We start from the raw sequence: 14,696 nt of genomic DNA, 5'->3' as shown, positions 1-14,696 counted from the left end.
TTTCATATGTTTCAAGATGCAGAATTATAGTGTTTAAATAAGAAATCACTATAAACAGGAGTTTTGTATCTTTCCTCCTTTCTTCTCATTGAAAAATAAGAAAATGTATTTTAACATCTACTTAATTAAAGTAAACAGCAGGATATTATGTGAGAGCCCATTTTAGTCCTTGGAAAAGATATTTTATGGAGCCTATAAACTAAATTTTGATTTCTGTGTTACACTTACATATAATATATAAAGGAGTTGTTTAACTTCTTGTATTTAGAGATACATGTATTTTAAGATATATATGTTTCTTTAGATGTTGTATTTAGAAAAACAAAGGAATTATTTGGTTTCTCGTATTTCATTCAGCCGAGGCCGAGTGATTGGTGAGCTGGCCGGCGAACATAGGCCCATGCCAGATCAGCTCAAATTAGGCTCAGTTCAAATATAGATGAGCCTGAGCCCAAGTAAAATTTAAAGCTCAAAATTTATTTCAAGCCAAGCCTAAGGAAGAGCAAGCTAGCTCTGCTCATTTTCACCCCTGTATCAAAGCATAGTAGCGTAGAGACAGACTAATCCTATGATATTAAGAGTAACCTTTACAGCACTTAAAAATTAACAAAGTCTCAATTTAATTTGTTGATTCTGGCAACTGGACAAACAAATCGAGGCAAATTTTCTGCCCTGGAGAAAGTTGTAACAGTCTCGGAATTGGAAAAGAGAAATTGAACCTTTGAATGGGTTTAAATGAGTCCTTAGTTATTCAAAGTTCTACAATGTATTGCTCTCCTATCCCAAGATGAGCCATCAGAAGCCATACCAATGTGAGTAGCTCTCCTCCAGCAGTGAGCTGCTTAGCATGGATGTACTCTCTGCAATGAGTTGCAGCAAAACATAACATCTCTATCCAGACAGCATTGATCACCTTCCATCTCTCCTGTTCCGGCAACTTTAGCAACTCTTTCGCAAGTACAGCTGCATCAAAAAACACTGATTTGCTTCCTTCCCCTATAACGTGACTCGGTAGAACTGTAATTGTGACTTCGAGAAGCTTGTGGCATGCCCTTTTCTCATCTAATTTTATTCTTTGATCTTGGAAGAAGCGGTTAGCAGCTTCACGGGTGTCTCCATATCGGATTTGTGTGATCCTATCAATAACCGTCGTAAAAGGTTTCACTACGACAAGAAGATATAGCATGTAATCTGATATTGCTTTCATAATCTTCTGGTTCGAAGTGGTTCTCTCACTGTGATAGTAGCAAAGATCGGTGGCGATGTGCCAGAGAAGAATGCTTTGGTCGAACTCTACCTCAACACTCTTGACAAGTTCCTCAACGTGTTCCACTCCCATCTTCTCGAGAGCATACTTTCCTCGACAAGTGCTAAAATGCTTGTAATCTTTGGAACCTTTTGCTTGGCTAGACTCTCTCGTGAGCACCTCAAAGATGAACTGTTTTAGCTCATCAGTAACTGGAGAACTCTTGGTGTGCCAAAATTTATCCCAGACTTCTTTCACAGAAAGGAAATCCAGGAAACTTTTGAATGCAGATGGACGATCTTTGAGGCAAAAGGTTATCAAATTGTATTGTGCCATTAAATTAGACCATCTTGGCGTGTTCCGGAGACAGAAGGGCATGATGGAAGATAATCTTTTGAAACGGAGGAAGGCCCAGTCAGAGAAGACAAGTAGACCAACAGAGTAGACCTCAAGAGAAAGAGCCCCTCCGAATAACACATATGTAATGACTACATCGATCGCTACATAGTTGTGCTTCTCGGTGATCGTGAAGAAGAGAAGGAAGGAAAGCAAGATACAAGAGAGAGTGATGCCGCGGAGATAAGGTCCTAGATTGTTATGAATCGCGGTAGACTTGGTGTAAAACATTGCATAAAGAAAGGAAAGCTCTACCTCGATCACCTCGAAAGCTTTGGAAGGAGTGGTATTGAGGAAGAAGTTTTGGCCATCGTCGCGGTCTTTCAAGGTAAGGATGAGGTCCACGACGAGCCGCTTGAGGGTCAAAAAGAAATGATAAGACGTCGACAGGACATGCGCGCTATTAACAGCCGCCATGACTTGGTTCTGATTGCGTCGTCGGGGTTCATGCTCGTTCTTCTCTTGCAATTGTGCACCGGTTTCCAGCATGATTTTGAGCTTCTCAGCGAAATCAGCGTAGTCAGGCCCGGGGTTGGTCCCGGGGTCCATGGACTTCCTCAAGTAGTCCATGCTAGCACACCTAAGAGCCCAAGACTTCTCAGCGTACTTGATAAGTCCGGCTAGAAACATCGGAAGTGCAGGAGCCAGGAGCTTGGTGACGGGAAAAGACACAGCGAAGGCATAGAAGGCTACTACAGCTTGAAAAACTAGTCCAAGCAAGTGCCTCAACCAGAGCTCATTGTCCTCTAGGGAGAAGGCCGTAATGGTGTCGGGGCCACCAAGATGTAAGAGAAGGAAGGGTGCCCAAAAAGCTTGGAGTTGGTCATTTACATTTTGAGGACCTGAGTAAGTACTTCGGTTTCTGGAGAGGATACCAAGCGCATAGGTGGCTACCCAGTCGGCGAGCAAGTAGGCCGACCAAACCGTCGAGCTGATCCACCCAGAACTCTTGCGCTTCCTAAGGTCCCCGCAGAAGATGAGGACGATCTGTAGGAATAAACTCAACAAAATAGATGCCCGGAGATCCCAGTCACTCCATATTTTTCTTACTCTAGATGAGAGCTGCATTGTTCTCTTTTCTACCTCTTGATTTGTCTTTCTCTACCTATGGCACTGCAAAAGCCTGGACCTATCACCAACCTTATGCCACAAAGGAACAAACGCAGTTCATATAACCCAATCAAAACGAAAAAAAAACTAATGCCACAATGGATTTAATCACTCACCAAAATAAGAAGTGTAAAATGGGAAGATGTCACCTGTTTGGCGCTCTCAAGTCTCAATCGCCAAATGCCTCTCTCTTAATATTATTTGGTAAATGCTAACAATGCAAAAAGTGGAAAGATAGAAATAGAGAGAAGAATGAAAGTGGTAAATGCTAACTTGTAGGGTTGGTTGTGATGTTTCATTTTGGGGAGGTGATTATCCCTGGACTGTTTGTGAAGGTGGGTATTAAGGAGTGTATATGCTGTTTGTAGTTGTGTTAATTGTAGACTGTTCTGTCTAGGTTGATGAATGTTGGATGATGTTTATGTTTCAATGAAACTGGGCAATACTGCATTTTGTCAACAAAAAAAAAAAAAAAAGATAAAAGAGAACTATTCAGGTCAGCCGAGTATATAACAATATTAGTTATTGCACATTTGATTAAAACGCAAAGGATAAGATCATAATTAACTACTTATACAAGATACTGTTGATCAATACGTGCAACTATTTTAATCTGTCAAAAACGCACTGCAGAAATATCTGTCTTCTGTCAATAAATGTGGTTCTATGCTTAACAAGTTTGCGGTTAATACAAAAGAAGAATAAGAAAATCGTTGACTAACAAAATACTAGTGATAGGAAGTTGCAAGCGCTCTTGAGGAACGCTTAAAATCTGGGCGTTTTCTTTTCAAAATAAAAGTTCTAAAATTATCTTAATGTGCTCTCTGCCAAATTACTTAGTACTGCTCTTTTATTTAAAATCCATTTTGCGAAGTTTTCTTAATGAAAGATGCTATGAAAGTGGAAATCGGGTCGAGTAGTTTAAGACCAACACGCACGAATATGGTCAACGATCTTTGGCAGTTCTCCATCACAAGTCTTTTTTTATGATGAATTATTGAGGATGGATTAAAAAAAAACAAGTTGGTAATATAATTAATTAACGATAATGAGCTGTCATAGTAGATCTGAAGTTGTCGTAGGAGCTACTAGCAGTCAACAAGATAGTATTTTGTTTCATAAATTAATCCTACACCGAAAAAAAAAGAAAAAGAAAAGGAGAGAAAGGCATGCATGGAAACAAATTTTATGACCAGGTAGGCCTCACATCAAGATACTTATTCTAAGTAGTTCAGCACTGAAATTATACATTTACTTCATGCACCTATGATTCAGAAACTGCACGATTTGGAGATGGTTATTTGCGTTAATATAGCAGAATGCCCTTCCTCCTCCTTCCACCCTGTGGCTTCAATGCCATTGTAAGAGCATCACTACATTGTGTTTGGTTTTAATTGTAGTTTTTTTTTTTGCTTCTCCTTAAATCATAATTGAATCAAGATCCGGCCATGCTGGAAAACTGATGCAGATTCAGTTTCTCTTATTACTTAGAGAAGTCGTTTGGTTTGATTTCATGTGTTTCAAGATGCAGAATTATAGTGTTTAAATAAGAAATCACTATAAACAAAAGTTTTGTATCTTTTCTCTTTTCTTCTCATTGAATATTGGGAAAATATATTTTAACATCTACTTTATATAAACAGCAGGATATTACGTGCGAGCCCATTTTACTCCTTAGAAAAGATATTTCATGGAGCCTATAAATCTAAAAATTATTTTTTGTGCTACACTTTATATATTATACATAAATGAGTTGTTTAGCTTCTTGTATTCAGAGATATATGTGTTTTAAGATATACATGTTTTTTTAGATGTTGTATTTAGAGAAGTAAAGAGATTGTTTGATTTCTTGTATTTCACCTAGCCGGAGTGAACAGAGGCCCATGCCAGATTAGCTCTAGCTACTTTATATGGGTTTACAATGCCAGATTCCTCTCTTTCTTAGTACATATGGCTAGTTTACTGTTCGAGCTTGGCTCGAGCTCAAATTAGGCTAGGTTCGAATATAGAAAAGCAAGTCTAAATAAAATTTTAAGCAAGCTAGCTTTGCTCATTTTCATCCCTGTATCAGAGCATAGTAGCGTAGAGACCAACAAATCTGATGATATTAAGAGTAACCTTTACAACACTTAAAAAATTAACCAAGTCTCAATTTTTTTTGAGAGAACGCTCGTAGGTTGATAGTTCATTAATATCTAAAGATTACAGCAAAAAGGTCTGATACATAAAGAGTATGAGAGATGGAGCGATAGTTTTTTAACATAAGCCTCATACTTGGCTTATAATAGACAGCACAATAATTAATCCAACGGATCAAGGTCGAAGGCACAACACAGTAATAAGATGAAGAACAACCCAAAAGATTCTCAAGAGCAAAGAGCCTTGAGTTCGACATTATTTGTCTACAACTATTAGTTTTGTCAGTCTAACAGCTCAAAACATAGTCCTAAAAATATTCAAAGATTGACCTAGAATATAAATTAATAAAACCTACTACACCATAATACTGTTATAGAGCCAAACAAAATCATCCAGCCAAGGACCGCCAAAAAGCACAGCAACTGTGTCCAAACAAACTTAGGTGCTAGCGAGCATGGAACAACTATGAAATGGGTCCTAGGCCCACACCCCACCAGAAGGCCTCACCACCTGCCTTGGCTATGGGCCTACCAGCTGAGAGTGCCATTGAAATCGGGAGGATCCATGACAGTAGAGCTGCCATGGCAGCAATAGATCGGGCGAAGAACCGACGGCAAGGTGGCGACCAAACATATGTGGCGGCGATAGTGGGGAGCGGCGGTGGAGAGCATCAGCGACGATGGGGTTTTGGTCAGATCCTAACCTGACGAAGGAGGCAGCAAGGCCTCGGAGCGTAGCAGGCTTGGATCCAACGGATGGGTGGTGGCCAAGCGCGAGTCCGATAAGGAAGGGGAGGAGAAGGAAAGTAGTGGTGGCGGCAAGTGATTTTTTAGCGATTTACGAGGGGGAAGTTCTCCTTTGATGGAGATGAGAGATCCTGCGCCAAACCCTAACAGAGCTAGCGTTAGTGCAAGAGAGAAAAGACCATGGCCACAAAATCTCATTTTAATTTGTTGATTCTGGCAGCTGGACAAACAAATCGAGGCAAATTTTCTGCCTTGGGGAAAGTTGGTAACAGTCTCGGAATTGGAAAAGAGGAATTGATTTGAATGGGTTTAAATGAGTCCTTAGTTATTAAAGTTCTACAATGTATTGCTCTCCTATCCCAAGATGAGCCATCTGAAGCCATACCAATTATTTAGTCTGCCACTACAGAAGTATCTGCCTTCTTTCAACAAATGTGGTTCTATGCTTAACAAGTTTGCGGTTAATACAAAAAAAGAATAAAAAAATCGTTGACCAGCAAAATACTAGTGATAGGAAGTTGCAAGCGCTCTTGAGGAACGCTTAGAATCTGGGCATTTTCTTTTCAAAATAAAAGTTCTAAAATTTTCATAATTATCTTAATGTACTCTCTGCCAAATTACTTAGTATTGCTCTTTTATTTATGATCCATTTTGCGAAGTTTTCTTAACGAAAGATGCCATGAAAGTGGAAACCGGGTCGAGTAGTTTAAGACCAACACGCACGAATATGGTCAACGATCTTTGGCAGTTCTCCATCACAAGTCTTTTTTTATGATGAATTATTGAGGATGGATCGACACTAGAATCTTTTTGACAAAAGCAAGCAAGTTGGTAATATAATTAATTAACGATAATGAGCTGTCATTAGTAGATCTGAAGTTGTCGTAGGAGCTACTAGTAGTCAACAATATTTAGTTTCATATAAAAAATTCTGTCAGACTTACCCAAGCTGAAACAATTAACGTACCACTATAATAGAAGATGAGGTATTTTAGATCTACTGTGATATTTAATTCTACACCCAAAAAATAAAATAAAAAAGAAGAAAGAAAGACATGCATGGAAACAAATTTTACCGAAACCATACAGATGGGCACTTCAAAAACAATCAACTTACCACTATAATTCTTTTTTTTTTTTTCTTCTGATTATAAGAAGAGAAAGGTGAATGAGAATTTTAGTGCAATGTGGTAAAGATGGGTCAATGAGTGCCTTGAATCAGCCTCCATATTCCTTTTTCGTCTTGCCTAACACCAATTTTGAATGACAGCTGAGGTTTTTAGAATCAATTAATCCAACGGATTTTGTTACACAATGGTTTTCTTTTCTCAGAAGCACATTTGCTGATGGATGTAATGGAATAGCTAACAATATCTGAGTAATATTGCTATATAACCAGTTGACTTGATATATTGAGCTGTAAGAGAATGGCAGGTATTAATTCACTCGTGACAGCTGCAGACCCACTATTACAGCTTATTATTGTTAATTAATTATATTGCCAACTCGTTTTTTCTCAACAGAAGAAAAAAAAAATTCTAATGCCAACTCATCCTCAATAATTATCCTTAAAGAAAAGAGTCCGTACTGAAGAAGAAAAGCCAAAAATCTGTTCAGCGTGTTCTGTTTCATCATCTCTCTCATTCTATCCATCTCACATACAATTCAATCGATATTCCTTCTTTCTCCTCTCTCATCCCTCCTCATTTGCTTTGTTGTCCAACCATGGCGGAGGCAGCAGTGCTTGCAGGACTAGGATGGGTGGTATCTCCCATAGTTACTAGGCTACTCAACGAAGGCTTCTCCTACATTGGTGATGCCGACATCAAGGATAGGCTGGAGAAACTGGAGAGTACCATCCCTCCCCACCTTCAGCTCGCGGTCGAAGCTGCGGAGAACAGTGAGCACAAGAAAACGATGGAACTATGGTTGAGGAAGTTCAAAAGTGCTTTTTACGAGGTGGAAGACATGTTGGACTTGTGCAAGTACCAATTCATTAAGGAGGTGTCTGATCTCAATACTTATCCTTCATTCATCAAACCTTACATGAAAGTTGAACAGAAGGTAATAAACACTATGATTTCCAATTTTTTACCTGAAAAGATTAATCTAAGAAGAAGTCTGAAAAGGTTGGAGATGGTCGCTGCTGAATTTATGACATTCCGTGAATTTTTTGAAATGCAAATTGGAGTCGGCACTACTGCCCGTGATTTGGAGAATGGAGGACGACCAAATATCACTACCTCCGTACTTTCGTCTAAAGTGTTTGGGCGAGTCTACGAGCATGACACTATAAACAAATATTTATTAGATCAATCCGAAGCTTCTGAAACTGGAAATAGCTACTCAGTTATTGCCATTGTGGGCATAGGAGGGGCCGGCAAGACTACTCTTGCACAACTTGTCTACAACGATCAAAGAGTACTCGATTATTTTGATATCAAGATATGGGTCAGCATATCTCACAAGCTCGATGTGTTAAAGCATACAAGGGAGATGGTGGAATGTGCTTCCAAGAAGGAATTCTCTAGTCTCGAGAACATTGACTCATTGCAACTTATGCTTCTAGATCTAATAAAATCAAAGAAAGTGTTGCTTGTATTAGATGATGTTTGGTGCGACAAAACTGTGAATGAGGCAGAATGGAAAAATCTTCTTGCTCCTTTGGCTGCTGTTGGGAAGGGGAGCAAAATCTTGGTGACTACAAGAACACAGAATTTGTCGACAGCCTTGCACCCGCAATACAGTATCACATTAGGGGCTCTTGAAGAGAATGTTATTGTTTCACTTTTCATGCATCATGCTGTTCGTGGTGCCAAATTAAGTGACAAGCATCTACAAGAGGAGCTAGAGAATATAGGAAAGCAGATTGTGCAAAAGTTGTATGGATCTCCTTTGGCAGCAAAAGTAGTGGGTGGTCAACTGAGTAAAAATCTAGAAGCTAATTTTTGGAGAGCTGCTCTTGATCGAAACAATTTGTATGACACTCAACAAGCTCTGTTATGGAGTTATCAACGCCTAGATGCTCCTCTGCGGCGATGTTTCTCTTATTTCAGTCTATTCCCTAAAGACTATTGTTTCAAAGTAGAAGAGATGGTTCATCTATGGATAGCTGAAGGTTTTATCGAGACATCAAAGAATAGTAAAACAACGAAGGACATAGGAATGTATTACTTTAATGAGCTAGTATCTGGTTCTTTCATACACCTAGTCAAAGATTTTGATGGTACCCAATATTGGAGTATGCATGACTTGTTTCACAACTTGGCTACATTAGTTTCAAAAGAAGATTGTTTTAGGATAGAGAATGATCAGGTGCAAGAAATCCCTTCTACAATTCGCCGCCTTTATGTCTCGGATGTAAATACATGGGAAAAAAGCAAGGATATCCATAAACAAAAAAATCTTCGCACTCTTATCATTTCTGAGGTACCTACTATCAGTGTCACTAATCTTCTTAGAGTGGCTAGAGTGAAGTTTAAAAAACTACGTGTTCTGATTCTATCCGGGCGGGGAATCCATAGATTACCCCATTCAATCGGAGATTTAAAGCATCTACGCTACCTGGATCTCCAAGGATGTGAAGTGGGTGAGTTGCCAACTTCGTTGGGTAAGCTTTACCATTTACAACTATTCAATTCTCTTTCTTTCTATAGTTTACCAAGAAGCATGAACAACCTTATCAATTTGCGGCATTTCAACGGAGATAATAGTGCACTGACAAGTTTAGCTGATATAGGGAGGTTAACCTCCCTCCAAACATTACCAAAATTTGATGTAAAGAAGAAGAAGAAGGGTTATGATATAGGTCAGCTAAAGAACATGAACGAGCTCCATGGATCGCTAACCATTTCTAGTCTGGAGAATATTGAAAGCAAGGAGAAGGCCGTCGAAGCCAATCTCAAAGACAAAGAACATCTCGAGAGTCTGCGGTTGATATGGAAGAACGACAATGAGAGCGACTCCAGGAGGGATTTGGATAGGGAGGTGCTCGAGGGACTTCGACCACATTGCTATCTAATAAATTTGTCCATTGAAGGCTATCAGTCTCCCATGTATCCTAGTTGGTTGCTACAACCAGACTGCCTACATAATCTGAGGTCTGTGGAGTTTAAGAATTGCACCTCATTGGAAGTTCTTCCACCCATGAGCGACTTGTTTCCTTCCTGCTGCAAGCTGGAAATTTCGAGTCTCCCCAATCTAAAGAAGTTCCCTTTGCTTCCTCGGCATCTTAAGGAGCTAGTGATAAGAGATTGTCGATCACTAGTATTCTTCTCAAATGTGAGACTAAAAGATAACTTCGGGGAGCAAGAAAAGATTGATGAGGAGAAACTAAAAGATATCTTTGGGGAGCAAGAGAAGACTGAAGTGATCTTTCCCTCGTGGCTTGAAAGCTTGAAGATAGAGTACTGTGATATCACAGATGGGGAACTTTCTCAGTCCCTTGAAAGGCTGACTACTCTCAAATCCTTGAAGTTATGTGGCATCAGCACAATATCAGCCCTTCCACCAGAGGAGGTCCTGCTTCACCTGATTGCATTAAATCATCTAGAAATTTCTTACTGTTGTTCGCTTAGAACGCTCGGAGGTTTGTATGCCCTTCCCTTCTTAGAAGACCTTGCAATTGACACCTGCTCTCGCTTGGAGTTGGAGATGGTGATGCCGAGTGAAGGTGGTGGTGGTGGTGGTGGGTGCATCCTTCCACCTTCGCTTCAATTTCTCAATATCGCGGGATGCAGGAGCATGAAGAGCTTCGTCGTCGCTGGAGATCTACCCAACCTTGCCAAACTTCAGGTGCTAAATTGTTTATCCCTAGCATCCCTGTCACTGTCTCAGTTGACAGCACTCACGAGGTTGGAGATCGAACATTGCCCAAGTATCTCGTCGTTGTCCGATTTGCCTATGTCGCTTCATAGTCTACGATTGGATTTACGATTGGATGGATCCAGTGGTATCTCATCATTTCCGGTGCGTCTGCCGGAGTCTCTCAGCATCCTAGAGCTTTCGAAGTGCCATGGTATGTCCTCATTTCCGATTCGTCTGCCAGAGTCGCTCAGCAACCTAGAGCTTTGGAATTGCCCTCATATCTTGTCTCTGCCGGATCTGCCTGAGTCACTTACGTTCATCGGTATATTCGGGTGCCCCGTCTTGAAGGAGCGGTGCCGAGATCCAGACGGTGAGGACTGGCCCAAGATCTCCCGTATTCCTCAGAAAATTATCTGGTGAGACATAAATAGATCCAAGAAGCTTCTACTGCTGCTGCTGCTGCTGCTCTGCGATGGTGGTAATTGAGTTTCCTCCTCCTTAGTTGGTTAGTAATTCTCATCACTTTGGGTCTGTGCCCATGTTATTGCTGCATATAAGTTTCTTTAGATAATTAATGACTAATTTTCCTCTTGATAATACAGTTTGCTTGATGCTATGCTCGAAACTATGATTTTGATCAGAATCTGGGAATGCTGGAAAATAGTTGCATGTTCAAGTTTATCTGTGACCACGACGAGTAGTTGCACAGTTTCTTCACTCTTCAAACATTGTCTTTGCTCACATGCCTTCTGTAGGTAAAGATGGAGCACTTCCAAAGATTATTAGTATCTCTTGTTCCAATTGATAGTTCCATGCAAAAATAAATGAAGGATTGTCATTGGGCATCTTATTATCTAGCATACAACAAATTTTCTTTTCTTTTTTTCTGAGAAAAATCTACTACAGAATTTTTTATTAGGAATATTTGAAATAATGGATCTAGAATAAAATAGTAGTATTAAATAACTTTGCAGTCAGCATATCAGTACAGTTGTGAACATATATCCCTAAAATAAGTTCTAGAACTTTTTTTTATCTATTTGGCAAAAATATAGTGCTCTTTTGTGATAGCTACCCATGCATTCAGATGTCACTGTATATGTTCAATCAACTCTTTTGGACTAAGTGCCAGTCTGATTCTAGAATCTTCATCCTATTTCTAGAGTTATTTTTCAAGCAAATAGAATGCCTTTCTTATGGCAGTTGAAAGAGTGCGTCCTCTTTGTTTTGCAGTTCTCAGGTTACAGTTTTCATCTTATCCAAGAATGTTGCAGCACTTTTGGAGAGTCAGAAATATCTCGAGAAGCACTTGAATAAAAACTTATGCTCAATTCCTGAAGTTTGGTAATAGAATAGTTGTCGTGCAACGTTGCTGCTATGTTTGGCTTGTCAGTGGATTATTGTAGAAATAATGGTTGTATTAGTAGGTGTTGCAGTTTTGCATTGTATGGGTGATAGATGTTATGTATTAGGTGCCTGTTGGCAATGGAATATATACCTTGCTATGCTAAGTTACGGAATTGTGGGTTTACTTAACCCGTGCACTTATTCTAAGTAGTTCAGCACTGAAATTATAGATTTATTTCATGCACCTATGATTCAGAAACTGCACGATTTGGAGATGGTTATTTGCGTTAATATAGCAGAATGCCCTTCCTCCTCCTTCCACCCTGGCTTCAATGCCATTGTAAGAGCATCACTACATTTTGTTTGGTGTTAATTATGGTTTTTTTTTCTACTCCTAAAATCATAGTTGAATCAAGATTCGGCCATGCTGGAAAACTGATGCAGATTCAGTTTCTCTTATTACTTAGAGAAGTCGTTTGGTTTGATTTCATGCGTTTCAAGATGCAGAATTATATAACATTTAGATAAGAAATCAATATAAGCAAAAGTTTTGTATATTTCCTCTTTTCTTCTCATTGAATATTGAGAAAATATGTTTTGATATCTACTTAATTAACGCAATATTACATACGAGCCCTTTAGTTTCAAAGAACCTATAAACTAAAATTAATTTTTGTGTTACACTTTATATATAATGCATAAAAGGCTTGTTTGATTTTATATATTTAGAGAAACAAATGGATTATTTAGTTTCTTGTATTTCACCCGTCTCGTCTGGGACGAGTAACTGGTGAGCGAGCTAGCAAACATAATGCCCAATCTACCTGACCAACTCGATGATCACCTCTATCTAGCTTTACATAGCTGGTTTACATGGGGCTTGTTTTCTCATTTACAATGTCAAATTCCTCTCTTTCTTAGTACATATGGCTAGTTTACCGTTCGAGCTGGGCTCGAGCTCAAAGTAGACTCGGTTCAAATGTAGATGAGCCGAGTCTAAATAAAATTTTAAGTTCATAATTTATTTCAAACCAAGCCTAAGGAAAAGCTGGCAAGCTCTGCTCATTTACAACCCTGTATCAAAGCATAGTAGCGTAGAGACCGACTAATCCTATGATATTGAGTAACCTTTACAGCACTTCAAAAGTTGACAAAGTCTCAATTTAATTTGTTGATTCTGGCAACTGGACAAACAAATCGAGGCAAATTTTCTGCCCCGGGCAAAGTTGGTAACAGTCTCAAAATTGGAAAAGAGAAAGTGAACTTTGAATGGGTTTAAATGAGTCCTTAGTTATTCAAGTTCTACGATGTATTGCTTCCTATCCTAAGATGAGCTGAACCTCAGAATCACGTGTTTTTCGCATAGAAAAAGTTCACGTGACTCTCACATGATTTATCAATATAATATTCTCACAAAGTATCTAATATAGATCTAAAATACCATAACAATCTAAGCAAAATAATCTAAATTATGAATATCATAGACCTCAAAAACCCTCCAAAAATACATGTCCATATACTACCTTAAACATAAAAATTCTCATAAGGACTAAAGTCCAACTAAAAAGAAAATGAACAAGCTACACTTATCAAAAATAAATTGCTACTATTTGATGTCCGCATCCTCCGTATTTAACTATGAAATATTTCCACCAAAATACGATGAGCACACGGCCCAGCAAATATAGTCCAATAATAGTCTTTGGCAATCCGATCACAAAATCTATATTGACATACTCCCAATTCCACTCAGGAATGGGTAGAAATCTGAGGGTCCCTGTAGGTCTTTGGTGTTCAATATTTACATGTTGACAAGTTAGGCATTGGGATACAAATTCTGTAATGCTCCTCTTCAATTCTGGCCACCAAAAAAATCTATGATCATCATGATACATCTTCGTCTCCATAGGGTGAACGCTAAAAGAAATCTAATATGCTTCCTCCAAAATTTCCTTTCGAAGTTCACCCACATCTGATACACAGAATCCATCTCCAAATCTCAAGTTCATGTATTATCAATACGAAAACCCTATTTGCCCGAACTTTGGACTTGCTGTAGTATTTGCAGGAAGTGTGGATCCTCCGCCTGTGTAATTTTGATCCTCTCAGCTAGAGTTGGTCTCACAACCAGATGAGCAAAAAGTCATGAACTTGTACTGTTAGAAATAATAGGAATATCAATCATCTACAAATCTTTCAAGATGCCCTCCTGCTGAGTGCTCATATAAGCTAAGTTGCCCATAAACTTTTGACTCAAGACATCAGCTACCACATTTGCCTTTCTTGGATGATAGTTAGTAGTGCAGTCATTTATCAGCTCAAGTCATCTACATTGTCTCAAGTTCAGCTCCTTCTAGGTGAAAAGATATTTTAAGCTTTTGTGATCAATAAAAATCTCACACTTCTCTCCATAAAAATAGTGCCTCCAGATCTTCAATGCAAATACAACTACTACTAGTTTCAAATCATGAGTGGGATGATTACGTTCATAATCCTTGAGTTGTTGCGATGCATAAACGACAACCCTGCCCTCCCGCATTAAAACGCAATCCAAGCCCAAGTGTGAGGCATCATAGTAGACTTGGTAGCCCACTCTACTACGAGGCACTACAAGAATAGGAGTAAAAGTAAGTTTCCTCTTCAACTCCTAAAAACTTTCTTCACAATCATCTGACCACACAAAACACTGATTTTTCTGAGTCAGCCTAGTAAGAGGGCTTGAGATTTTTAAAAATTCCTCCACAAAGCACCGATAATATCCAACCAATCGAAGAAAACTGCGAACCTCCGCCACGATGCTCGGCTATTTCCAACCCAAGACTACGGTGATATTGGATTAGTCAACCCGAATGCTCTATTCTGATACCAAGTTGAAACATCCACCTCCAAAATCATTTATTTTTCAC

At 39.1% G+C, this 14,696-nt stretch overlaps 2 protein-coding genes across 4 annotated transcripts; one reads left to right on the top strand and one right to left on the bottom strand.

Moving 5' to 3' along the window:
* Window positions 1-603: 603 nt before the first annotated feature.
* On the bottom strand, window positions 604-2,858 carry LOC140792648 (uncharacterized). Its single transcript, XM_073143758.1, has one exon. It carries the CDS (start codon window positions 2,708-2,710, stop codon window positions 752-754), a length of 1,959 nt encoding a protein of 652 aa, XP_072999859.1. The 5' UTR covers window positions 2,711-2,858; the 3' UTR covers window positions 604-751.
* Window positions 2,859-7,301: 4,443 nt separating this feature from the next.
* Window positions 7,302-12,049, top strand: LOC140793041 (putative disease resistance protein RGA3). Of its 3 annotated transcripts, XM_073144375.1 has the most exons (4): window positions 7,302-9,226; window positions 9,377-10,948; window positions 11,046-11,198; window positions 11,677-12,049. In XM_073144375.1, the coding sequence occupies exons 1-2, from the start codon at window positions 7,363-7,365 to the stop codon at window positions 10,861-10,863; spliced, it is 3,351 nt and encodes a 1,116-aa protein (XP_073000476.1). In that variant the 5' UTR covers window positions 7,302-7,362; the 3' UTR covers window positions 10,864-10,948; window positions 11,046-11,198; window positions 11,677-12,049. The 3 variants fall into 3 exon arrangements, with proteins under 3 accessions (XP_073000476.1, XP_073000475.1, XP_073000474.1); XM_073144374.1 differs by having other exon boundaries at window positions 7,302-10,948; window positions 11,046-11,194; XM_073144373.1 differs by having other exon boundaries at window positions 7,302-10,948.
* The last annotated feature ends 2,647 nt before the right edge of the window (window positions 12,050-14,696 follow it).

Source organism: Typha latifolia, chromosome 7 (genome assembly GCF_019914945.1).
Source record: "Typha latifolia isolate L0001 chromosome 7, TyphaL0001v2, whole genome shotgun sequence".
Taxonomy (NCBI): Eukaryota; Viridiplantae; Streptophyta; class Magnoliopsida; order Poales; family Typhaceae; genus Typha; species Typha latifolia.
This window is presented reverse-complemented; position numbering and strand designations above follow the sequence as displayed.

Coding starts and splice junctions, on each gene's coding strand:
- LOC140792648 (XM_073143758.1), bottom strand. CDS start 2,710: ATGCAGCTCTCATCTAGAGTAAGAAAAATATGGAGTGACTGGGATCTC.
- LOC140793041 (XM_073144374.1), top strand. CDS start 7,363: ATGGCGGAGGCAGCAGTGCTTGCAGGACTAGGATGGGTGGTATCTCCC.